This window comes from Balaenoptera musculus, chromosome 14 (assembly GCF_009873245.2).
Source record: "Balaenoptera musculus isolate JJ_BM4_2016_0621 chromosome 14, mBalMus1.pri.v3, whole genome shotgun sequence".
Classification (NCBI taxonomy): domain Eukaryota; kingdom Metazoa; phylum Chordata; class Mammalia; order Artiodactyla; family Balaenopteridae; genus Balaenoptera; species Balaenoptera musculus.
In genome coordinates, this window is record NC_045798.1 from 11475234 (window position 1) to 11500943 (window position 25710).

The 25710-nt window shown below is 38.1% G+C and overlaps 1 protein-coding gene across 4 annotated transcripts in view; it reads left to right on the top strand.

The window, feature by feature from the left end:
• Positions 1 to 25710, top strand: part of TAOK3 (TAO kinase 3) — a 182820-nt gene that overhangs the window by 142295 nt on the left and 14815 nt on the right. For all 4 annotated transcript variants that reach the window (XM_036823247.1, XM_036823246.1, XM_036823245.1 and 1 more), the window contains 4 exons: positions 8507 to 8641; positions 16481 to 16717; positions 18424 to 18552; positions 22185 to 22388. In XM_036823247.1, the coding sequence (XP_036679142.1) occupies positions 8507 to 8641; positions 16481 to 16717; positions 18424 to 18552; positions 22185 to 22388 (705 nt within the window). The remainder of the gene's footprint in view (positions 1 to 8506; positions 8642 to 16480; positions 16718 to 18423; positions 18553 to 22184; positions 22389 to 25710) is intronic.

Below are 25710 nucleotides of genomic sequence, written 5' to 3' on the forward strand. Positions count from 1 at the left end.
TTTATAGTCTGAAATATCAACTGAGTAAAAGGGCAACCCACAGAATGGGAGAAAATATTTGCAAATCATCTATTTTATAAAGGATTAATATCCAGCATATATAGAGAACTCCTAAAACTCAACAACAGCGAAAAAACAACCTGAATCAAAAATGAGCAAAGGACTTGAATCAACATTTCTCCAAAGAAGATATAAAAATGGCCAGTAAGCACATGAAAAGATGTTCAACATCACTAATTATTAGGGAATTCTAATCAAAACTACAATGAGATACCACCTCACACACATTAGGATGGCTACTATTAAATAAAACAGCATATAACAAGCGTTGGTGAGGATGTGGAGAGATTGGAACCCTGGTACACTATTGGTGGGAATGTAAAAGGGTGCAGCCACTGTGGAAAATGGTATGGTGGTTCCTCAAAAAATTAAAAATAGAATTACCATATGATCCAGCAATTCCATTTCTCAGTATATATCCTAAAGCATGGGTCTCAAAGAGATTTTTGTACACTCATGTTCATAGCAACATTATTCACAACAGCAAAGAGGTGGAAGCAGTGTAAATGTCCATTGACAGATGAATGAATAAACAACATGTGGTATATATGTACAATGGAGTATTATTCAACCTTTAAAAGGAAGGAAATTCTGCCATATGCTACAATGTGGATGAACTATGAAGACATTATGCTAAGTGAAATAAATGTGCCAGTCACAAAGAGAAAAATACTGTATGGCTCTTAGGGTAGTCAGAATCATAGACAGAAAGTATAATGATGGGCTTCCCTGGTGGCGCAGTGGTTGAGAATCTGCCTGCCAATGCAGGGGACACGGGTTCGAGCCCCGATCTGGGAAGATCCCACATGCCACGGAGCAACTGGGCCCGTGAGCCACAATTACTGAGCCTGCGCATCTGGAGCCTGTGCTCCGCAACAAGAGAGGCCGCGATGGTGAGAGGCCCACGCACCTCGATGAAGAGTGGTCCCCACTTGCCACAACTAGAGAAGCCCTCGCACAGAAACGAAGACCCAACACAGTCATAAATAAATAAATAAAAGAACGTGAATTTCTTAAAAAAAAAAAAAAAAAAAGAAAGTATAATGATGGTTACTAGAGATTGGGGGAGGGGATAAATGGGGAATTGTTATTTAATGGGTACAGAGCTTCAGTTTTACAAGGAGAAAGAGTTATGGGAATGGATGATGGTGATAGTTATACAACATTATAAGTGTATTAGCACTGAACTGTACACTTACAAATAATTAAGATGGTAACTTTATGTGTATTTTACCACAATGAAAAAAGGAAAAAACTATAAGCAGGCTAGAAGAATAGAATATATTATATATAAAAACAATATTAAATAATGGTATGTCTTCATGAAACCCATTTAGTCCTATACCTGAGCTTAAAATTATATTATCTTTAAACACAATAGAAGTCAATTATTCAGAAGTTTCATTATTTGTTGGTTTACTTGAATTCCTAAAAGTTTTCCACTTGGGAACATAAATAAAGTAGGATCTTAAACTCCCAATAGAAAGTTTTATGTAGTGGACTGTAGGAATGAGGAAACTAGTTTAAAGTTCTGTCTGCCACTGTTAGTTTTATTTTACTTCGGACAAGTCACAAACCTCTCTGGGCCTAATTTTCTCCATCTGTAAAATAAGGAGTTGTTCTGTATGATTTCCAAGGTTGCTTCCAGCTCTAAAATTTTGTGCTCAGGAGCAAGCTTCATCCATGCCTCACTCAGGACAAGGTGTACTTTTATCTCCTACATTATGTATTTGGATTCCACTTAAGATTTCACTTGAAAAGGCTTTTTTTCCCTAAAAGCCAGTGCCCAGATCAGTCCCTTCTCCATGTAGATGGGATGGTAGCTACACTGTATTACGTGTAGGTATGGGTAACGTGTTGCCTATGGGATTCTCCAGGAAGCAGAGCTGAGATGGTTTAGCACAGCAGGATTTTGTTTTGTTTTGTTTTGTTTTAATTAGGAAGTCCCTTTGGGGTCAACACCTGTGGGAGGGAAGAGAAAGAAGCAGCACTGGGCAGAGAGCAAAGTTGAACTGAGATGCAGTCCAATGGCAGCCTCAGCCAACCCCTCCAGGGAACTTTGGAGCTAAAATGGCCCTTCAGAGTTGTCCAAACTGGGCCAGAATGGCCAGGGCTAGATCAGTCATTGCATATGCGGAACCTGGGAAGGGTGCAAACTTGGACAAGGCTGCTCTCTCTGCAGCCCGTAGGAGAACTGACAGCCAAAGACGACTGCCGACAACAACTCCTTCCTTAAAGGGGGATCTGGGTGGTGCATTTCGGGGCCTATTGTAATTTGTGACCACAAAGATTAGAAAAAAAAGCAATCAGTACTGTTTTATGAAACATTTTCCAGTTTTGTATTTCTAGAATCTTAGAAAAGCCTATACATCAGTAAATTACCATTTTATAAACAATGTTCTACCCATTATCTCATTATCCTATTTTATTTTCTTTTTAATACTTGTCACTATCTAAAATTATATTATGTACTAATTTATCTATTATTTCATGAGTAGAGTGTAAATTTCATCATGGTTAAAACTATTCTTACCTTGTTCTGCACTATATCTCAACACCTAGAACAGTGCCTGGCACAGCATAGGCTATGAAATGAATAAGTAAATAACTATGGAATGAATGAGGAACAGACAAAAAGTACACAGAGAATGAACTAAATACCAGATACTAAATACCATCTTGTTTTGGTTCACTGAACATAATGGATTAAACGGGTTAAATAATATTAAATATCTTTATGGTTTGAAAGACTAAAATAAATAGATTTTCTCCAATAATAGTACTCTAGACAATAAGAACATGCTTAATAAATATCAAAATATAAGAATAAGAGTGGAGAATTTTTTTTCCCCACCCTTGACTGTTACAATCAAGACTGCAGACATATCCTAAATTAGTCAAATCATATATATGACCAGATGACCATTTTATATAGGAAGTGAACTTACTTTTAAAGGCCATGTGTAACTGGTAAGGGCATGGTTTGCAATTAGCTGTTCTGCATCCAGAATAAAGATGCCCTGATTTTAAGAGGACAGTTCTATCACAGATCAAGTCCAAAAAATATAAAGTGGGACACTGAAAATTTTCCTTTAATATCAGGATTTCAGGTTACTTCTCTACAATCTTTGCCTCTACTCTGGTCTTTCCCAGGCCCTGAAGGGATCCTAATCTAATCTTCCCTTTGAGCAAGAATGATTTGATAAGTCTAAACGTATATTCTGACAAAATAAACTTTAAGCACTTATTTCTTTTCCCCTTGCTAGTGTTGCCACACTGCTTTTTCCAATAACAAGAATATCACCTCATCTCTAGACTGTTAGCTCCTCGAGGACATCTCTCTTCACGTACCACCTAGATGGGTGTCTGTCACATAGTAAGCACTCAATAAATGTTTTGTGAACTAAAATGAAGATGAACTTTTATAGGACACAACTCTACACCTCAGTTCTTGATTATTCATAAATGAGTCCAGGGCAAACTCTTAATCCAGATTAGTTTTTTTTTTGCTGTAGCCTAGGCTGCCGCTAAGCCTCCACCCTACACCTTAAAACCACTGGGTGTACAGCAGTAGCAAACAGAGTTTAATATTGTCCTAAGCAACAAAGGCTGTTTTTTTTAATTTTTCAATTAAAAGGTATACTTTTATTTTGTTTAAGTCTAAAATCAATTACTGTTGCTTGCTGCTGCCTTCTGTTAATATAGATCACGAGACTTTAATATACTAAAACTCTTTATTAATCAATTTGTTGTTTCCAGTATGCCTAATGAACTCTAGTCATCATGGCCCTCTTTTAGAGATTATTTTTAAAAAATCCTTATCTTCTAACTCCTAAAGCTTTACTTGACCCTTCCTATTAGTCAATGTTAGTGGGGTTTTTTCTTCCCCCTTCTTTAAAAAAAGAACAGCTTTCACCATTTTCATGGGAGGAAAAAAAGAGAAATGTCCTTGAGGGGATAGGATGTTCTAGTTTAATTTTCACTGGCTTCAGTGGCCTTTCCTATTATTTTTGCTGAAGAGAGGGATGGGTTCTTTGACTCTTCAACTCACGTTTGGCAGAGTAAAAGTAAATTAACATGTGAAGGCAATGTTTCTTAAACAGAGCAGTCATACAAAACACCTCTCTATAGTAACATCTTTATCCTCAGCGTTCTGCTAGTCATTTTCTCTCCCTAATAGCTATCCTTCCAGGTGAAGATATCCTTTTCCATCTTCTCGCCTTCCTCTGGCCCCAGCTTTTGATAGCTGTACCTGCTTAGGCAATCATTTAATCATTTTGAACAAAATGAAAGAGATGGTGGGTTTGCTGATCCCATCTCCACAGCGTGAAAAGTATGGGAACCTATAAAAAGACGTCTCGTCACCAGAAGAAAAGCCATTTTTAGATACGCTTCGCCCCCCGCACCCCCCCCCGCCATGTAAAGGTGTGCTTGTGTGTGTGTCACTGTTTTGCGACTTCCTTAGAGTACAGAGTGGCAGGTTTTTATGAAATACAAATTTGAATTCTGTTAAATAATAACAAAGAAAATGTCATTTTTTCAGAATCTCCTCAGACCTATATTCTTGAGCTTATTTATTCAGCAAACATTTTTTGAATGCCCACAAAGTATCAAGCACTATGCTAGGTACTGGGAAGACAGATTTTTCAAACCACATTTACTCTGCCTTCAAAAAGCTCACAGTCTCATGCACAGGCGAGTATAAGTATGATGAGGAGTGTGATAAAGGTATACCCAAAGCATAGCAGAGTCCAGGAGAGTGGTTTCCAAGGTTAATTTCAAGTTAACCTAGAAACTCTGAACAAGTGACCACACCATGAATCCTTATTTCAGAAGCATAAATAGTCAGACATTTAGGGAAAAACTTCTAAATAAAAGTAAAGCCCTTTGTCCAGGGAATAATAGTAAAGTTTTTAATCTGAAGAAGTTTTACTTTTTATAAAGAAAGGACATTATAAATTTACCAGGTTAACACAGACTTACTTAAAACTGGTCCCCAATTCATATTGGTATTTCAAAGAGCTATTTTGTTCATTCCTGGATGAGAATGTTTTAACGATAAATTATAAACAAGTCATATATTTTGTCTTGGTAAGGTAGAACATGATATTTGTTCTTAAACTTCTGAAATCATTCTTCAACATCAAAGATGTTGGTCCTCTCATCAACATTTGTAAATCATATGCAGCGGTGCTTAACTGTGTAAAATAGCAAATTCAGGGGCTTCCCTGGTGGCGCAGTGGTTGAGAGTCTGCCTGCCAATGCAGGGGACATGGGTTCGAGCCCTGGTCTGGGGGGATCCCGCGTGCCGCGGAGCAACTGGGCCCGTGAGCCACAACTGCTGAGCCTGCGCGTCTGGAGCCTGTGCTCCGCAACAGGAAAGGCCGCGATAGTGAGAGGCCCGCGCACCGCGATGAAGAGTGGCCCCCGCTTGCCGCAACTAGAGAAAAGCCCTAGCGCAGAGACAAAGACCCAACACAGCCAAAAATAAATAAATAAATAATTAAAAAAAAAAAATAGCAAATTCACCCTTTCCAGTATTGATCTTAAAATGTGTTCAGGTCGGAAACTCTGGGAGGCAAGTATAGTCATTTTCAAAGGGGCTGCTACTCAAAGGGGTGATGTAACCAACAGACCACATACCCAGTAAAGCTGATAGTTTAATTTGTTCTTACTTGCTTCTCCAGTCACATTGCCCTCATTTTAAAATTGCTTCATTATTTAAGTTGTCTGCAGAGTTTTGAACTTGTTTTAAGCAATGGTGTTGAATATTTTAAAATTTATTTCCCTATGCACTTGGATATCCACTGTTAGACTGAAATATTGCCTCATCCTGTGGTCTCTTGTATAATATTTGGAGACTTAGTGTTGGTGATCTCTGTTATGAAGCTAGTACAAAAACTAAAAATTCTTTTATAAATTTTTTTTTAATTTTAAGGAGATGCAAGGGATTATACTTTTAGCGTTAGCATTATTTATTATATTTAAAGTAGATTAGAATTTTTGACCTCTTCTCTCAGACTAACTTCTAAAATAGAATTATTTTTTAAATATACCTTAGTGGGTCATTTAATTAGCTGCATGTCAACTAAAATCACTATGGTCTCAAGTTTTAATTTTTCCAGTGTATTCCAATACCCTTGAGTTTAAAAACTTAGCAAATATGATGTGACTTTTAATTTGATAAGCAGGGTCCTAACCTACAAGTGTTAATTTTTATCTGAGAGAAAACAACTAATATTAAAGTTATACATATTTGCATATGAATGTGTTTTGTTTTATTCTGTTATGTGAATAGTGTGGATTCCACAGGTTAACTTTGTAAATCAAGTTATCAAAATTTGAAATTTAGCTGCTGCCACAGCATTGAAGAGCTCCCTCTCAGTAAGTACACTTAATGTTAGCTAACTAATACTCACCAAAACTCTGACCTGTAAAACCACAGGCCTCTACCTAGCCTATCTCTTCTGATTGCTAGCATTTAGAAGCATCTTGCTTTTCTGGGACTATAATATTAAGTAAGAGCAATTTTATAGTTAATGTAATTTATTAATAAATATCCAGCAATATGAATGGTAGTAGATCCCAGTGCCTTCCTCTCTAGAACCTTAAACCTAGATGCATAAATCCCACACCTAATCTCTCTTTGCCTGCTGAAATTAGAATTTAGATTTCCCAGGAAATAACGTAGAAAGTTTTAAATTGACCTATCAAGTATTTTTTTATAAATTTCAAAAATATGGGTTGAGATGCATTTTTAATCTATAGCACTATCTAATAGAACTTCCTGCAGTGATAGAAATTATCTGTATCTGCACTGTTCACTGTGGTAGCCATAGTTAGTGGCTAGCTTGAAACACAGCTGGTATGACTTAGAAACTGAATTTTACATTTTATTTAATTAAAATATCCATGTGGCTAAAGGGTATCTTATTGGACAGCACAGCGGTAGAATATCCCTTGAATTTGATATATATGCCTTCAATGGCATTAAAGGTCCCTTCATTATTTGAAAGCAACATAGACCACAATACAGTAAATTTTTTAAAAAAATCTCTAAATATAGACGTAATGGTAAATACCTTCCCAACATTCTGAAGCATTCTAATTTTATAAAAGGGAAAAGAAAAATCAACCCAATGATGAATTTAATCATGGGTCTTCTCTTTTACATAGAAACCTGGATGTAAAATTTAATTTTCCTCAAGGAGTCTATGTGTTTTCAGCATTTTACACTGTATAATAAAATTTTGTATTTTTTAAGCCTTTAATTTTGTTTACTGATGAAGAAAAGAGCAATTATAAAAAATTTCAAATAGTCATGGACAAAATGCAAAATTGACTTCTCACAATGGTTTCTCCTAAAACCCTAGGGCAGTAAGAGAATTAATTTCTCCTTCCCCGTGCTGAACATGTACTATTTGAAAATCCCCCATGGTTGTACATGTTTCTGAGCTATTAATTATTACAGTATCTTTTTTTCTGAAAGGTTAGTGCTACTTACTGACTGGCCACTCCATCTTTTATCGAGCAAAGCATTGCGCTTTGAAAGCATTTACCCCTTTAAAAGTCATTTCAATTGCATTTAAGAAACATCCATTATTATCTTTCCAGGGAATGTTATTTTTCACTGGGCGTTACAATAAGATTAATCATCTTTGCCTGTCAAGAAGCCCAGACCTGATTAAATCAGTCAAGGACATTAAATTCCAGCTTTACTCACTCTGGTGACCATACCGACATTGAGTTGAGGAAGAATTTGTGAAAGTATCATTTTGTTAAAATTGTATGCCTGTCTCTTTAAATCTAAAAAAAAAAAAAATCCTTTCAGAAGCTGTAGAGAGAAGGTGCTAGAACTGTGTACGATCATGACTGGAAAGCAGGATCCCTCAGTGACTGCCGAATCTTCCCAGCACAAGATAGAGAGGCAGTCCAGCACAAGCCTACACTGGTTCTAGGCAGAACGATGATGCTACCGAACAGATCTCAAATAAAATTAAATTGAGAAAGCAGATCTTTCAAGGGAATGAGGCGGAGGCTCGCTTTTATGTTAAAAGCCACCAGCATCCTCCTTGCTAGACATGGACATGACATTTTTAAAGGAATTATTTGGTTACAGCGTTTTAAGCAAACTGTTCTAAGGAGTCTGTACATTGCCTTGTTTTTTCTATTCTTTTTTTCTTTTGCATATATGTAATTCTGGAGGTAAAGAAAAAGCCTGCCAGGGATTCAGAAGGCATCCCACTAGCGATCAGCTGACATTCCTAACTGAAGGCTGCAATGTGTTGCTTATTCATTTTGTACCGTGGGAGCTGCGGGGACTAGCAGAGAGCTAAACTATGCATTTCAAACAGCAGTGCTTGTGCAGAAAGAGGGGTGAGAGAGAGGCAGCCGGCGAGGAAAGAGCACAGCTGGACTTTCTCCTTGTTTTTATCCATTTCTGCAGGATCATGTATTCATAAGGGATGAGGCGGGCCACGGCGATCCCAGGCCTGAGCCGCGGCCTACCCAGTCAGTTCAGAGCCAGGCCCTCCACTACCGGAACAGAGAGCGCTTTGCCACGATCAAATCAGCATCTTTGGTAAGCAAACACCCCTCTACCCACCTTCCCTTCCTTCCCCTCCTCCCCATCTGGCAGCCTCTCGCCCTCCCTGAGCCTCTCTCGGCTTCATGGATGGGAGGAAAGGAGTCAAGAATGTTTTCTCCCTCCTAATAATTTTATTCATTTTAGAAAAAAATTTGTTGGCATAGCAACCTGATCTCAGATATTTTAGCATTGTCTATGGCATGGAAAAAAAAACCCTTTGTGTGTGTGTGTGTGTGTGTGTGTGTGTGTGTATTTATATATGCTGTATGTGCAAAATAAAAGGCCTTTGAGATGAAGTTGCTAATCTGTCCAATTTTGTAAAAGCTATTTGTCTTTTCATTGAAATCATAATGCTAAAAAAATATTTTAAAGGTATTTGATGTGTGTGTGTGTGTGTGTGTGCAGAGCACTATGATTCTTTTTGTATAGTTACCTGTGTGTCTATAATGTGTACACACACATCAAAAGATAAAACACAATTTTTTTAAAATATATGGTTGCTGGCTAATGTATATAATTGTAGGAAATAAGGTACTTGCTTCCCAGGGATGGATTGCTGGTCCGTCTGGTTCATTCATTTATTTATTGCAACAATGGTAGTGGCTGCACTTCCCCGTTTAACCCCTGAAGAATTTCCTGGCACTGATAAAGCAAGAAGGGCTTTGTAGGAGATGGTAGGGATGGTTGTGGAAGAAAAGATACTGTAGGATCCTTCAGCATTTTTACTATTGCAAATGTGATTGCTGGATGCCCTTGTAGTAGCAAAAGGGGTGTGTGCTGGAAGAGTTAGTTTTCATGCCTCCGCCCCTTGGCCCCCCACGCGTGCGCGTGCGCACTCTCACACACACACACACACACACACACACACACACATCGTTTCATCCTTGGCACTCTAAACTCTCTTTAATCATTTGCTTCTGAATCTCACTTCTCAGCCAAAAAATTATTGAGATATTAGTTGTTTTGCTCAAATTGATGTTAGAGGTCACATGGGCAGGAAGAGTTAGTGTACACTGCCTGGCTATTACATTTAGAACCTATGATGACATCATCCAAGGCCGACCCAGAAATGATTATTTTTCTTGTCCTATTTTTAAAATCTGATTTCCACTCTTATTTCTCAAGTGTTTTAAAGGCTTCATTTATCTTTGGGATTGATAATGGTTTATAATTTTTAAAAACCCAAATATAAGGAAAATGGAAGTTAAAGCACCTACATATTGCTATGCCTGCTGCTGTCTAAAAGCAAGCAATTTAATTTAGACTGCTTACAAATAAGCCTGGCTTTAAGTTCCTTTGTATAGAAGTTTCTTGTATTCTCTTCAATGGACAATTTTTCATTTTAAATGCATGCCATGCTGTGTAATGGAGATCTTAAAATGTCCACTATGTATTTGCTAATGATTATTAAGCACCTACAAAGCATGCTTTTGAGTCTAAATAAAGCATCATGAAATTATTGAATAATAAATACCTTCATACCATGATATCTGACAAAAGAAGAAATATGGTGTGTTTAGAATATGACTACTTACCACTGACTCTTGTGAGACTTGTACCTTTATCCAGACCTGTGCATGTTGAAATGAGAGGAGAAATGAACAGCCACTGAGACTCAGAGCACCATAAGCAGGTTTTGAATGTGAAGCAGACATTGTTTGTGGGTTTTCCCCCTCTGGGACAGGTTCTCTTCTTTTCTCACTTGCCACACCCTCATTCCCACATCATATATTCATGACCTCTCCTGCCGCCCAGGAAGATCACTACTGCCATGCCAGAATGGCCTCACGCTCGCATTTGTGAGCTCACCCAGGCTCCTCTGTGTGTATATCAGCCATCACAGTCTCCCTCTCTGTGAATGATGAAAGCTGCTTCCCTACTAGGCTGTCTCAGGGCCACAGGCAAAGTCCTCAGGTACCCCTCTGAATCCTACAGGCTCGTAGTGCCCATCCAGAGAACAGCTGGGATCAGTCTCTCTGAGGGACTTTTGATTTGCTAAAAGGCCACTGCACCTATATTAAGTTAAAAACAGAGTGGCTGATAGGCTGTTGCTGTAGCCACAAAATAAGGTGTTTTATGTGTAAAATCTTCTCCAAATGTGATGCTTTGGGAGTCACAGTGGGATTGATGCAAGTTTATCAGCGTTCAGTGGTATTTGTATTTAACAGTTTTTAGGGAGAAAAAAATTAATGAAAGGGGAAAGTGGTATGGTTTTGAGTGGTTCCATGTCCCATTTTGGACAGTCTAACTGTTGGTTAAGGTAAACAGTTGTGGATATTTTAATATATATTATTGAGTACTACAGTTCTACTACCCATCATATTATTTGTTTTAAAGGCTAATTCCAATAGGAATATATAAATCAGGACACTGGAACATCAAAAAGAAGTATCTAATTTTTAAAAACTTATCTCAACCCTTATTGTTTTCCATGGACCCCTGCTCAAATGAGAAAGTCTAAAATTACTTAAAATGACATAAAAGTAGGAACAAGATCATGGAAAAATGAAAGTCCAGGGTACTGAATAATCAAGTCATTGTTGAAACCTCACTTCTTACAGTTAGTAGCAATACAATATTGATTTATTTATTTTGGTTTTACTCTTTCTTTATAACCTACCAGCAGCAGTGCTAAGAAACCATAGAGTGATCCAAAAGTGAACAGCAAACAGAAAAAGAATTTAGAAATTAATTTTTCAATTACTAGATAATAAGTGATACGTGTATATTTTAAAGAGACTTGCAAACTGACAGAAAAATTGCAATTCCTCAGATTTGTTATATCAGCCTACCTCTTCTACATAAACCTAAAAGAAGCCTAGCTCTGTGGTTTTTCCACTTATCATTTCTTTCTACATTGTGCTTTTGAATGGAGCTATTGACAAATATATTAAGCCAATGGGCTACAGGCTTTTACTGCTGATGTTTTTATTATTTTGGCACCTTAAAACTGAGATTTTTTTATGTTATTATGCACTGTTGCACAATTACATTTGTAACAAAGGACCTTCATACCAGAGGAAACCCTGAGGAAACTTTAGAATTTTATGTATATATATATATATGTGTGTATATATATATATACATATATATTATAATAATTTAAGGGCAGAGATTATTGACCTTATTTTGAAAAATTAGGGAAAGGAAGGGCATTTCATGGAATCTCTTTTACTTTATCCTTTCTTTTTCTTCTTCTGTTTGAAAGTTCACATTGGGCTGATATGTTATATGAGGAAAGGAGTTGTTTATATAGTTCTTTGGAATTACTACTCATCTGACTTCTTGGGCTTTTGAGATGTGCCTTCCTTGAGTTTTTATTGTTGGTGAATGGAGATCCTAACATTTTAATTAGATTAGTGACCCATGGGAGTGTTTTCAGCTATTGTTACATCTGATGTCATTTCCTAAAATTTCATAGTGTCCTGGGTCACTGGCACTTCCCATAGTAGATGTTACTATAGAGAGCACCAAGGCCATATCTATAAGACAGTTCAGCTTCTGGCCTTATAAAGGAATTCTCACTAGAATGCAGTGGTCTTACTACACGTGTGAATTTATGTTAGAATGCACATTAGGGAGAGGGGCATGAAACTCTTAATTTCTAATACCAAGAAAGCATGTAAGAGAAAATTATTATTGTTCTATCCATTCAAATATAGATTCTTCGGCTTTACCAGATTCAATAGAAAAGTTCATATAAAAATGGAATCTTCACTTGCTTTTTAAAAATGTAACATAATCATTGAGCTAACTGTGAAATTGTATACCTAAATGAGTCTGATAGACAAGCGTAAAAATATTAGAGCCTCAGCAGTAAATGCTACTGTTTCACCTCTCATGTGCCCTGCTGTTCTGTTTCTAAATGCTTGAAAATGTGTTCTCTCCCTGAATAGTGTACCAGAGGCTGCTTATCAGAGTATTGCATATCTCCTCTTTCCTTATTCTTGGCTTTTTAATCGCACTAAGATCATTGCTGATACTATTTTTCACTTGTGCTACTGCCCAACCCACATGACCAAAGTCTCTCAATAAACGTGTTGAATGTATGAATGAATGAATGAATGAAGTCTCTTCCAGTCCTGTTATCACAGGAGAATTTGGATTTATAAGTGTGCATTTCAGAGTTGCTCATGTCAGTTTTTCTGTGTAAGGCAGAATTGCCTGGATCAGTCATTACTTTTATTATGAATTTAAAACATTTTTTCCCTAGGTGTTCTAAAGAGTGGAATGTCAAATTTCTAATGCCAAAATGTGACTCATTGTATTCTTTTTAAGAACTTGCTATAAATTTTATTTGTTCTAAGTGCTGAGGTAGCCAGTTTTATCATATGCATTATTTTGATTCTTACACATAACTAATCTTATAAGTTGACTTTGATCTCTTAAGAGGGTAACATTATCAGCCACCCTCCTCCTCTTTTATCTTCAGTAATTTGCTTATTAGCCTTCTAGTGCAGTGTTCTGTACTTGGTAGGCATACAGTACACTTTGGATGAAGTGGTTTGTTTTAGGGCCAAATTTTGCTGGAATTAAGTAGGGTAGAATGCAATGGATGTAGAAACTTTCTGAGAAAAGTTCAGCCTTCCTTTATGGTTCTTTATTTTTATATATTATTCCAGGTATATGAAATAGTTAATTCAGAGTCTGAAATTACATATACTTGTAATCCACAACCTGGATATAAGTACAGTTTTATTGTTAAACTGGCCTTTCTCTTGGATCCACTTCTGGTCTATGTCCCCATCACCAGAAATGCTTAGTTGAGGGGGGACAGGAACCTATTTCTCTTAGCTTGGCAAAAGAAGGAAACCAACCCATATCGAACATCTCCTATGTGTCAGACACCTTGCTAGGCACGAGCATTATCTCATCATAGCAATAGCTCCTCTTCAAGATTTTGAGAGACTTCAAGAAGTTATATGTAATTTGCCCAAGATCAGTTATATAGTGAGGGATGGAATGAGATTTGTCTCCTAGCAACCTACTAAGTGTGGCAAGATGATGCTGCCCATTTTTCGTTGATCACATTTTTGAGACTACCACTGTAAAAGCCAGTCACTACATTTCTATAAGTTCCTCAAATTTTTAGAGTTATTCAGTTTGTAATTTAGACTTAACTCTCTCCAGCACTCACTTTTTTGGGTGTTTGATTTCCTCTATTACTTTTTAACAGAAAGCTTCATTTCTTTTCTGCCTTGGTGATGTGAATTTCCTCAGGCAATTCAAGAGCCTAGGACCTTAGTTCAAATCCCAGGCTTTATAAAAATTAAAGAGGTAAATTACATGTGAAAGCACATTGTGTAAACCATAAAGCATGATTAAAATCATGAGCTATTTTTAATTCTGTTGACCAAATAGCGTATTCATAAGACATGAAGTATAAACTTAAAACTCACATGGTATACATAACTGTATAATAATATATTTTTATATATTTCATGTTAGACTTCATGAACAAACTGTTGTTATACTTTTATTTAAATTCATCTATCTAGCTTGAGCATGGAATTCTAAAACTCAGTATCTCTAAATGTACCTAGAAAGACAATTACTTTGAAACTTAGAAATTATAGTTGTAACAAATGAAAGGTGATACATTACGAGTTTAAGAAAGTGATTATCCAAATTATGGGAAGCATTCTCATTTACAAGCAAAAAGTCTTTCCTGGCATTCAGTGCTGTACAATGATAGCATGGTGAGCTTGTGATTTGTCTCTGCCACATGCTTGTATGATCTGGTATGCGGTAGGACCACCCTCTTCACAGGGACTCACCCACCAATTAGGATAGAAAATGTTCTTGACACAAGTCATTTCCATTTTATCTTGGGGCTGCCTGGTTTAAGGAAATGGCCATCCTGAGAATATTTTATCGACCACAAGCCAGTCAAACATTCTGCTGGCAAATTTTAAATGTGTCATGATGGCTGTAGAGTGTGCCATGCCTCAGTTTTGGGAATCTGATTAAAGAAGGGATGCTCAAATAAGAAAAAATAAGTTTATGGGTAAAACACATCTGAAACCCATTACCCAAGAACAGACACTTTACTGCCATATTTGTCTGAAAAAGAAGTGAATGCAAAAAGGACTAAATGGTATCCTTTCTGTGATTGGAATTTTTTTTCCCTGTAATTGAACTTCAGAAAGGCACAAGTATGAGAAAGTGAAACACATGCATTGTTTCAAACTACTTCCTCCTTTTATCATGAAATAAGTACTTAAAAAAAAAAACATGTTATAATGATGACAAAACATTATTATTTTCTTTAGAGTGTTAGCTGCCTCTTTGGTGATGCTATCCCTTTTTTTTTTTTCTTTGTCTTGAAGTATCTTCTGTTCTTACTCCTCATCCTTAAAGAAGATTGTCCTTTAGAAAAGAGAAATGAATATAAGAAACCTAGTGTTAGGTTCAGCTGGAAAAGTTTCAAAGTTTGGCTTATGTTTAATGGTATACTTTGATAATACTATCCAGTTACAGAATAGTACTCTCTTGATAGTAAGGACTCAGTCTAGTATGCAGGGATACCTTCTAAAAAGAGCAAAGAAACAAACTGTTCTTTGTACAAAATGCACTTTGACCCACAAACTGAAAATAGTAGAAAGAATTAATAGCAGCATGAAAATTTCCAGTAAAACTTGTTTGAGAGTTAGGCTGGGGAGAAGTGTCTGATAGTAGTAGATCAGAGTGACTGAATTACTTAGTGTAAAACAAAACTAAAGTGATAATTGTGTAATTAAGGTTTTCTACTAAAATAGGGATGATTAGAAGGAAGTGAACAGGACAATAATGAAGGGTTGTAAATTAAAGAAAGGACTGGAAAATCAGAAAAGATTTAATAGAAAGAAACAAGAAATGCCGAAATTTATATTTGCAATCTTCAGTTTGTTGGATATTCACTTGAGAATGGGTTAAGGAAAAATTACTAAGGAAAGTAACCATCCAAAAATCATAGAAATCTTTTCTCCTCTTTAGGAGACCACGTGAGTGTATATAATTTGTTAATATCGCCTTTGTGGGGAAGGGGAGGAAGGAGACAGATGATTTAAAAGGAGAGAGCTCGCTCTCACTCTTGCTCAGTTCACGTTAAGATTCGGAAACAAATCTTGTTCAAACTATTTTAAAGGATATTCAAGATTCCTATGACTGTTAGAGACATGTTCTTTAAAAAGAAACAAATAAGCAATATGCTATAGTGCAGCGCTTCCCAACCAGAGGGATTTTGCCTTCCAGGGGACATTTGGCAATGTCTACAGACATTTTTAATATTGTCTTGACTTGGGACATGCTACCGGCATCTGGTGGTTAGGCCAGGGATGCTGCTAAAAATCGTACAATGCACAAGATAGCCTCTCAAAACCAAGAGTTATCTGGCTATTGTCAGTAGTGCCAAGGTTGACAAATCCTGGTGTAGTGGAAATAGCATGGCTCTGGAATCAGACAGAAATGGGTCTGCATCCTAGCTCTAATGCTTATTAGCTATGTGACCTTCAGGATATACATTATGATATATCAAAAATGTGTAAATATATTTTGGCTGAATGAATATATTAATTCCTTTAAGTCTCAATTTCTTCATCTATAAAATGGTGATGTTAACACCTACCTTATGAGTGAATAGAATGAATAAGTGAATGAGATGGTTTGTAAGATTAGAGATAATATAAAGAGCACCCAACTCAGTGCCTGGTACATGTGAGTGTTCAGGAAATGGTAATTAAATTGATGGTGACAGTGAGAAGTAAAATTATGCCAGAGGGTCCTTCTGCTTTGCCTGAAAGTTTCTCTTCCACGAATCTGGTTACCTGAGTTCTGTTCCCCAACCCAAACCAGGTTACACGACAGATCCATGAGCATGAGCAGGAGAACGAGTTGCGGGAACAGATGTCAGGTTATAAGCGGATGCGGCGCCAGCACCAGAAGCAGCTGATCGCCCTGGAGAATAAGCTGAAGGCTGAGATGGACGAGCACCGCCTCAAGCTACAGAAGGAGGTGGAGACACATGCCAACAACTCGTCCATCGAGCTGGAGAAGCTGGCCAAGAAGCAAGTGGCTACCATAGAAAAGGAGGTCAGTATGCACACACATGCCCTCCTGCCACAGCCAAGCCAAGCCTGTTCCTGTCAGCAGCATCCTGTGAGCTGGAGCCGGGAGTGGTGTGCTTTTGGGGGATGGAGGGACAGTACTGCTTTGGGGAAGGGGGTCCAGGTTTTATGGGGCTACTTAAAATTGTCATTAAAAGTTAAAAGAGTAACTGAAAGTATATATTGCATTCTTGGCCATTCAGATATATTCTGAGCATCAGTCCCCTGATGGGGGTGTGATACACGTAAAAAGAACCAAAATGCTTCTATCCTGTGGAAACTTGCACCACTCAGGTCTGTTACTGTGCCTGCCTCACCCACAGTCCTCTTCAAAAGAAAACTGCTCTACGAATAGTCCCTTTTAGTGGCGATAATCCCTGCCTACAGCTGATTGGACTAGGGATAGGCACCTGACCAATGGCAGCAAGTAATTGATCTGGCTACTGCTTGGGTCTTCTAGGGACCATCTCTCTTCCCCATCCAGGTTCTAAACTAATTTTAAAAACAGACAAGAAGGTAATGCAGATTGAGTCAAAATATCACTTTATTACTGATAAATATTAGGTAGGAGAAGTGATTTATATCTGAATGGAAACAGGCCTAATAATACTGAACAAAATTAAACAGACTTGCCCACCTAGGCACTGGCAGTGCTAAACCAGTTGCCTTCCCCACCCCCACCCCCCATGAGACTTACATAGTATGGAAAAGCAGGGGTGAATCTGTGCTCCCTGGGGATGGAGTGGCTGGGGACAGGGTGCCAGGAGTGTTTCAGTCATTACGCTCTCTCTCTATGTGGAAGGAAACATCAGAATTGTAGAAGCATTCCCCCAAACAGTCATCAATCTATGAGGCAGTCTGGCATGAAAACCTCTGCCCAAACAGGGACGATGTTGATTAAATAAACCAGTCAGAGTCTTTCTTGGGAATTTGATTTGGTAAATATGTGGAAAGAATTGTTCATAATGGAAAAGTTGTTGATAATAGAAGCTAAAGGTGAAAAGATACATAGAAAGAACCATAAAGCATACTTCTCTCTATTCCCTAAGTATCTCATCGTACACCTGTGCTTCGTCTAGATGGTTCCCTGAAGCTTAGATTTGGTCGCTTTCTTTTGATTGGGTTATCTTTTGTTTTGTTTTCTATCCATTTAGGAGCCCCCAAAATGTCCTGATATCCAACTATTGTGGATTATAGTAGATGCCTCAGAAAGCAAAATGTCATTAACTTTGCCGATTATACTAAAGATGACCCCATTCAAAAATCTGATAGTTGAAATAACCAATTAAAGAGTTAAATTCTTGGAAAAAAACTGGCCAGTCATCGTTATTTATCCATTTTTATAATTTAACACTTAGGCTACCAACAATATAATAAAAATCTTTTATTATAATCCTTAGTTCACCTTTTATACCATGTATTTTGTATGTGTTCAGTAAAACATGTTTATGGTTTATCTTCATGTTTTTCCCATAATTGGGAATATATTTTTCACTGGTAAAAACTTCAATTTTTTTTTTTCTTGTCTGTTTAAGATACAGGAGAATCAAATCAGATCAGGCATTTACTTATCTGTGTTTTAATTGTTTGTTCAGAAATACTTTTGGACTCTTTTAATACATTCGAGAATATAGACAGCTGAATTCTGTGTGAAGAACAATTCATACTGTATTACATTTGTTATTTTATCAGGCAAAGGTAGCTGCAGCAGATGAGAAGAAGTTCCAGCAACAGATCTTGGCCCAGCAGAAGAAAGACTTGACAACTTTCTTAGAAAGTCAGAAGAAGCAATATAAGATTTGTAAGGAAAAAATAAAAGAGGTAAGAATACCGATATTTTGTAGTCATCAAGTTGCCATTAGAATGGCTGGAACTTAAAATTGATTCATCTTACATTGTGATCAATAGTGTAACCCATTGATTCTCAAACTTTCCAGTAGAATCACCTGAAGTGGTTATTAAAACAGATTGCTAACCCACCACTAAATTTTCTGATGCAATGGATGTGGGGTGAAGTTTGAAATGTGCATTTCTAACAAGTTCCCACGTGATGCTGATGGTGCTGGTCCACGCACCACACTTCAGGAACCATTGGCCTAACTCTAAACCATTCATGCCTACTTCTGGTTTGTTCTCCACACTTCAGCCTGTGGTCTTTTCAAACCATGAGTCTCATCATATCACTTCATGATTTTAATATTCATTGGCTTCCCATTGCTCTTAGGGTAGATCAAAATACTAGAAGTCCATATGTGGTCAGCTACCAGCCTCCCCTCCACTCTCATCTCACACCAATGTTCCCCCAACCTGCTTACCCCGCCCCTGACTTAGTGCTGCTTCTGCCACTGTCGTCACTTTTGGTTCCTCAAAAACGCGTCAAGCTCTGACCTTCTCCACGGTCTTTGCTCACACTCTTTCTTCCACCAGGGTGCTCTCCCCACCCCCACTTCCAGTCCCTTCCCAACCTCCTTGTAAGACTAAGGATTGTTTATTAGTACCATAACTTAAATTTCACTTCCCCAGGGAAGCCTTTTCTTGACTGCCTTGACCAAGACAGGTGCTTCTGGTTTTACAACACTAATTTTCAATCATATATATATGATTGGAAAAATTATATATATATTTTTAGTGATTATTTGAGCTATTTTACCCTACTAGACAGTAAGCAATAAGAGAAAAGACCATGTCTTTTTTTTTTTTTTCTTTTTTTGGCTCATGACTGTATCCCTGTGTCTGGTACATGTGAATATTTGATAAATGAGTGACTGATTCTTGACTGTTTGGTTGAAGACCTCTAGTGGACTTAGAGAGTCCCCTTGAGGAATTGCAGTTTGATCTGAAAGCTCAAATTTCTTCACTTCTCCTTTTACCAGTACTTACAGGTGAATTGCCTGCAGTTCCATAGACTTTCCTCCTCATGAGACTTAGGACTTCTTATTTGTGGACTAATAGTGTATTAAGGTTTAATAGAATTCAGATGGGACATTGACTTAGTGTATGAAATCATTCATTTGAGCTCATATTCTAAGTTAACAATATGGGACTTAGCAAGATTCCTCTCCAATTCTTTTTTAATTAGGAAGTGAAAGCAGGCAGGTTGGGGTGAGCCTCAGGATCTCTTGCCCTGCCCAGATGAATCACTGGTAATTGTTGGAACCAACAGAAATTTGTATCTGCTCCGCACTGCCAGAATGGAAAGAATCTCTGACACTGTAAGGTCTAGAAAACCAGGTTGTAGAGAGAAATAGCCAAACCAAGAAGATTCACATGCTCTCCATTTTCTTTTAGTTATTGTTTGATCTTGATTATTATATCATAATAGAAAGATGTTGCTGGATCACAGAGATAACCTTGATTTTTCAATAAGAAATTTTGGAATTTTCTCAACTGAAGATATTCTTATTTCTAACTCCATGTGTTCACTCATGCTCTGGAGGCCATACTTTATGGCTGTAGCCACTATTTTGAGCATTTGTACCACTAAGGTATTTGGAGATTTCCATGAACTCCATCTTTAGAAGGTTTTCCCACAGAACAGCATTCAAAAGTTCCCACTCTGTCCTCAGGAATAGGGCTATTTTTGGTTCACCATACTCAGATTTATGAGTTTGAGAGACCACACGCCTAAACGTACAAGTCCTTCAACATGCTCATGGAGAAAAACAAGGCTACACCCAATTTAAGATCACCTCTATAAGCCTTTCTATGCAAAGCTAGTATTACTCCTTATGAAGTAAAGCTTAGTTCAGACTATTGGAAATGGCATGTATGTTTAGATATTGATATAAAAGGTATCGTCCTTGGGATGACAAAACAATATCCGTTACCCCTACTGTTGATAGATAACAGGGGTGTGGGCAATACAGAATGATGAATGGTCCAAAAATAATCTTTCCTTGATTTTGGAGTGAATTTTTATGATCGTCTTTGAATTTGGGTGTGCAACATAGTGGTTAATGCCAAACCTAGGATTGAAGTCACGGCATCAAGAGATGAGTCCGCCAGCCTTCCTGTGGTGATCCCAGCTTACTCCGTGCTGGAAACAGCTCTTGCTCTCGTTGATTCTAATATTTCACTTGAGATTTCACTGGAACAGGAAAGTTGAATGTTGATTTACAAAGACTTCTTGGCTAAGTGCAAAAACAATCTAAATAGTGTGTGATGGCCACATCACAAAACATCAAGTAAAATAGGTATTAGTAATTAAAGGAGATTTCAACTGAGTAGTTAACCAAGTATTATAGGTCCAGCTTGTGGGTGTGAACAGTATGAACAAAGAGGGGTGCCCTGTACTTTCTCTAAAAGTGGTCTTCTTACTTTCCCCATAGACTAACATCTTCTTAACTGTTCTGATTTATTGCTTTCTTCCCTTTACCCATATGGTCTGAAACAATTATGAACTTTGTCCTTTTGAAAATATAGGTGGTGTATTTACCCTCTAATATCAAATAAAGAATGCTCATTCCTGAAATTCAAACTAGTGACATTTGCAGCATTACCTCCTGTCTGTGACATCTGCCTACTTCTCTCCATCTTGTCACCACCTCCTCTGTCTAAGCCCCAATCGTCTCTCGCCTGGACCTTTGCAATAGCTTCCTAGCTGTCTCCGTGGACGTGCTCTTGCCTCCTTCATTCTGTTCTCCACGTGGCAGCCAGAATCGTCTTTTTCAAATGCGCCTGATTATGACACCCCCACACGTATATAAAATGCATTTCCCCTGTGCTAAAGCTCAGCGCCCTTGACCTGGCCTGTAAGGTCCAGTAACAGTCCTGCCTGCCCGTCCAGCCTCATCTCATGTCACGCTGCACCACCCACCTTGGCCTTCTCTCGGTTCCTTGATCGTACCATGTTTCCGTTAACCCACCCGAAGGGTTTTGCTCAGGCTGTTTCCTCTGCCCAGAGTATTCTTCCCTCTCCTTTCTCACTGGTTAATTCTTACAGATTTTTCAAATTTCAGCTTAGCTGAAATTTTGTTACCAAGATCAAATATTTTTTATTCAGCATCCTTTGAACCAAGTACTTCAGCTGCACGGTAGTTATCACGGTAATCTTCAGTTCGTTTCTGTGGTTCTTTGATTGATTTTTGATTCTAGGCTGTAAAGCCCCATGGTGGCAGACACCATATTCTTTTGCTCACCGTTGTATCCTTGTGCCTTGCACAGTGCCTGTTGCATGATAGGAACTCAATAAGTGTGTGTTGATTTAATGAGTGAACTCATAATTTCTGAGCATGAGAAGCCAAAGACATGAAAACTAACAAGTCTCCCTCTCAATTGATAAGAAAAAAGGGAGGTGAGGGGGAGTGTGTGTGCAACACCAAGCCTTTCTGACCTTACATTCTCAATTGCTTTCAAAATAATTTAATCTGCATTGCAATGAGCTATTGTATTTCTTTTTGCCTGATGAGACTGGCATGTTTTTTGGGGTTTTGTTTTTGTCTGCTTTTGTAAAGGAGATGAATGAGGACCATAGCACACCCAAGAAGGAAAAGCAGGAGCGGATATCCAAGCATAAAGAGAACTTGCAGCACACACAGGCTGAAGAGGAAGCCCACCTTCTCACTCAGCAGAGACTGTACTACGACAAAAACTGTCGTTTCTTCAAGAGGAAAATAATGATCAAGCGGCATGAGGTGGAGCAGCAGAACATTCGGGAGGTATTTATCGTGTTCATAACCGCTGCCACTGACTTAAAACAGTAAGCCTTGTGAGGATCGTGGCCGGGGTGTTTTGTGCATTCCTATGTCCTTAACCTGTGCAGGCGTCAGTGCAGTCAGTGCCTGACACAAAGTAGATATACAGAAGTGCCAGGGAATGAATCTACCACTGCTAGGAGAAAGCCCATTTATAGAACAAGGAATCAACCTTTTCCAAATAAATGTAACAGAATTTTCTTGAACACCTATTATAAGCCATAGCATGCAGTGGAGAATCAAAAGAAGTAGAACAGAGAATTTTTGCTTTTAGCGTGTTTGTCAAAGACTTGCGTTTTTGTGACTCTCCATGAAACACTTAAATAACATAATGCTGCTCTACAGTTATGTTAATTCATTCCGTCATCCAGCACTTATGGAGTGCCTTCTTTGTGCCAGGCACTGTGCTAGAGATGCCAGGGCTATGGAGAAGCCATCCTCCCTGCCTTCAAGTAGCCCTAAGTCTAAGAGGGGAAACAGACATGTAACAGACTAATTACAACGTAATGTGTTAGGTTTAGTAATAGATATAAATAAACTCTCACAGGCATATAGTCATGAAAGGGCTTGGAAGATTCCGTGATTGATGGGGAGTTGAGTGTTCTGGGCGTGTGGAGTGTAGTGTCAGAACAGGAGTAGTTGGAAGCAGGATGGAGGGCCTTGATTCTTAAGGCAAGACTTTTAGATTTCTGCCTGAAGGCAGTTGCATGGGCATGAGAAGGTTTTAAGCAGAGGAATGACAGTGAGAGTTCTTTGTTTTGAAGAATTATTGCCTCAGTGTGAGGGTAGCCTAGAGTGGTGAGAAGTAAAGTACACGGAGGTCAATTAGGATGCCCTTTCTCTAGTTCCACCTGGAAGAGGCAGTGAGGATAGAGATTAGATCTGAGTGACATTTCTGAAGCAGAACTGACAGTAATTCAAACCAAATGCTGTGAGAATTTCAGAAGAAGGAGGAGTCAAAAATGAATTCAGAGTTTCTAATTTGGGAAATTGGACGAATATGATGTTATTCACTGAGATGAGGAATACAGAATGTGAATCGGTTGCAGATGCAAAGTTCAATAGGAAATCATTGTGACCTGGAGTAATCCGAGAAGCCCTCAAATGAGCTAGCACATTGGTAGAAACATCGAAGTTGGATAAATATCAAGTGTTAGCCTGCGTGAGGGAAACAAGCCCTTCAGGCACATTTAATGGGAATGTGAATTGGTGTAAGCTTTTTGGAGAGCAGTATTCAAATGGGAGGAAAAAAGGGTGGAGCAAACTAAAATTTATTGAACACATATAATCATGGGCCAGGCTCAGGCTCTATCTGTGTTATCTCATCTTATTGGAAGAGAGAGAAACTAAACATTTTCAAGCCAGGCAGTGAGTGATATGGCTAAAATTCTACTTTACAGAGATTAGCCCAGTTTGGTGGTAATGCACAGATTGATTAGAGCGTGCGTTGTCAATGGGGGCAATATTGCCCCCCCCCCCGGGGAGGCTGTTAAAAATGGGTTCTTGTGGGGGAGGGGGGTCTTAGGTATTACAATGGCTTGTGCCCCTCTGAAGGGCCATAGTACATGAAAAGCTATACAGTGTATCTGTGGTGTTCACATTTCAGTGGTGAGGATCATCTGGGAAGGGGGAAGTCTAAAAAGGCTCCTGATGGGGACAATAATAGGGGAAAAACAGGTTGAGAAACATCAGTTAGAGGGAAGAAACTAGAAGCAAAGAGATTAGGTGGTAGGAATAGGGTATAGACAAAGATAGTGGTGGTAGCTGGCAAAAGAGAGATGGGTTTTAAACATTTTGAAGTATGAAATAAACAGGACTTGGCATACAGTAGGATATGAGAGAAAAGATGAGGGTAGAATCAAAGTTATTTCTAGGGTTTAAGACTTGGGGAAATGTAGATTTGGGCAGAAACAGAGAAGCTTAGAGAGAGGTATTGATAAGAAACTGATTAATTTAGTACGACACAAGTTGAGTTTGTTAGAAGGCTAAAAAGTCCAAATCATAAGGTCCAATAGCCAGTTGGAAACAAGGTATTTGGGATTCTTTTTCATCTGGCAATTATTATTTTTATTCTAGTGTCATGTATGTGGAAGAAGTCCGAAGCTAAGGGGGCAATTAGTGCCAATAAAAGCTATAGAAGATAATTATTCCCCAAAATGATAGAAACTACATTCATGACTTCATAAGTATCAGGTTCTAACCAATGGAGTGAAGAATAACTAACTATACCAAGGTTTATTTCTTAAGAGTCTAGATTTTTTTCTTTGTTTAGTCTTATTCCAGAGCTGCCTCAGTGAAAATGTTCAAAGGTATTTTTCTTCTATTTACAAAAGTAATAAAAGAACATTGAAAAAAGACAAATATAGAAAAATACTGAGTAGTGAAAAGTGCTTGATAATCCCATCCCACCCATTTTCTACCCTGAGACAGTCACCATTAATTTGGCAGATATATTTCCTGATTTTTTCAGGTATGCATGTATATACACGAACAGCTTATATATTATATATAACTTTAACTTTACAAAAATAAGATTACATTAGTACCAGTGGGTTTATTTGATTTACAAGCAATAGAAACAAACTCTGGCTGACGTAGCATGCAAAGGAATTTATTGGAAGGATATGGGGTAGATGACAGAGCTGAAGACCCAAGCTGGAAAAGATGAAGAATCAAGCTGGGAAAGCAGCTTCTGTGACCTAAAGGGCAAGAGCTAATGGACATTCCTCAAGACACTGCCATTTGGATGTACCTCCTCCAACCATGTTTCATCTTTGTATCATTTCTGCTTAAGACTCAAATTCCTAGGAGAGAGAGGACGTGATTGGGTAATGTGCTTATCCCCTTACTCAGTAGTGTCTCTGACTCCAGATAGGGCGGGGTAGCTTCTCAAGCAAAAAGAGGAGCGTGCTGACACAGAAGGGGAGATGGGTACTGAACCTACAAAAATGTCCGCTGCACTGTTTCATAACTCTCTTCTTTTGTATTTTTTTCATTTACTATCTAGGAATATAACTCTGCCTCATTCTTTTTAACCATCAGTAGTATTTGGGGCGGGGGGTGGTATGGCTGTAGAATAATTTATTTAATGAGGTACTTCTTGGTGGATGTTTTGTTGAAGTTATGCAATATTACTAACAATGCTACAGAGAACATCTTTGTATACATCTTTTTACATGTATGCAAGTACTTTGTAGGATATAGTATTCTCAGGAGTAGAATTTCTGGGTCAGAGTGTATATACCTAAATTTTTAATAGATATTGCCAAATGCCCTCTAAGGGTTT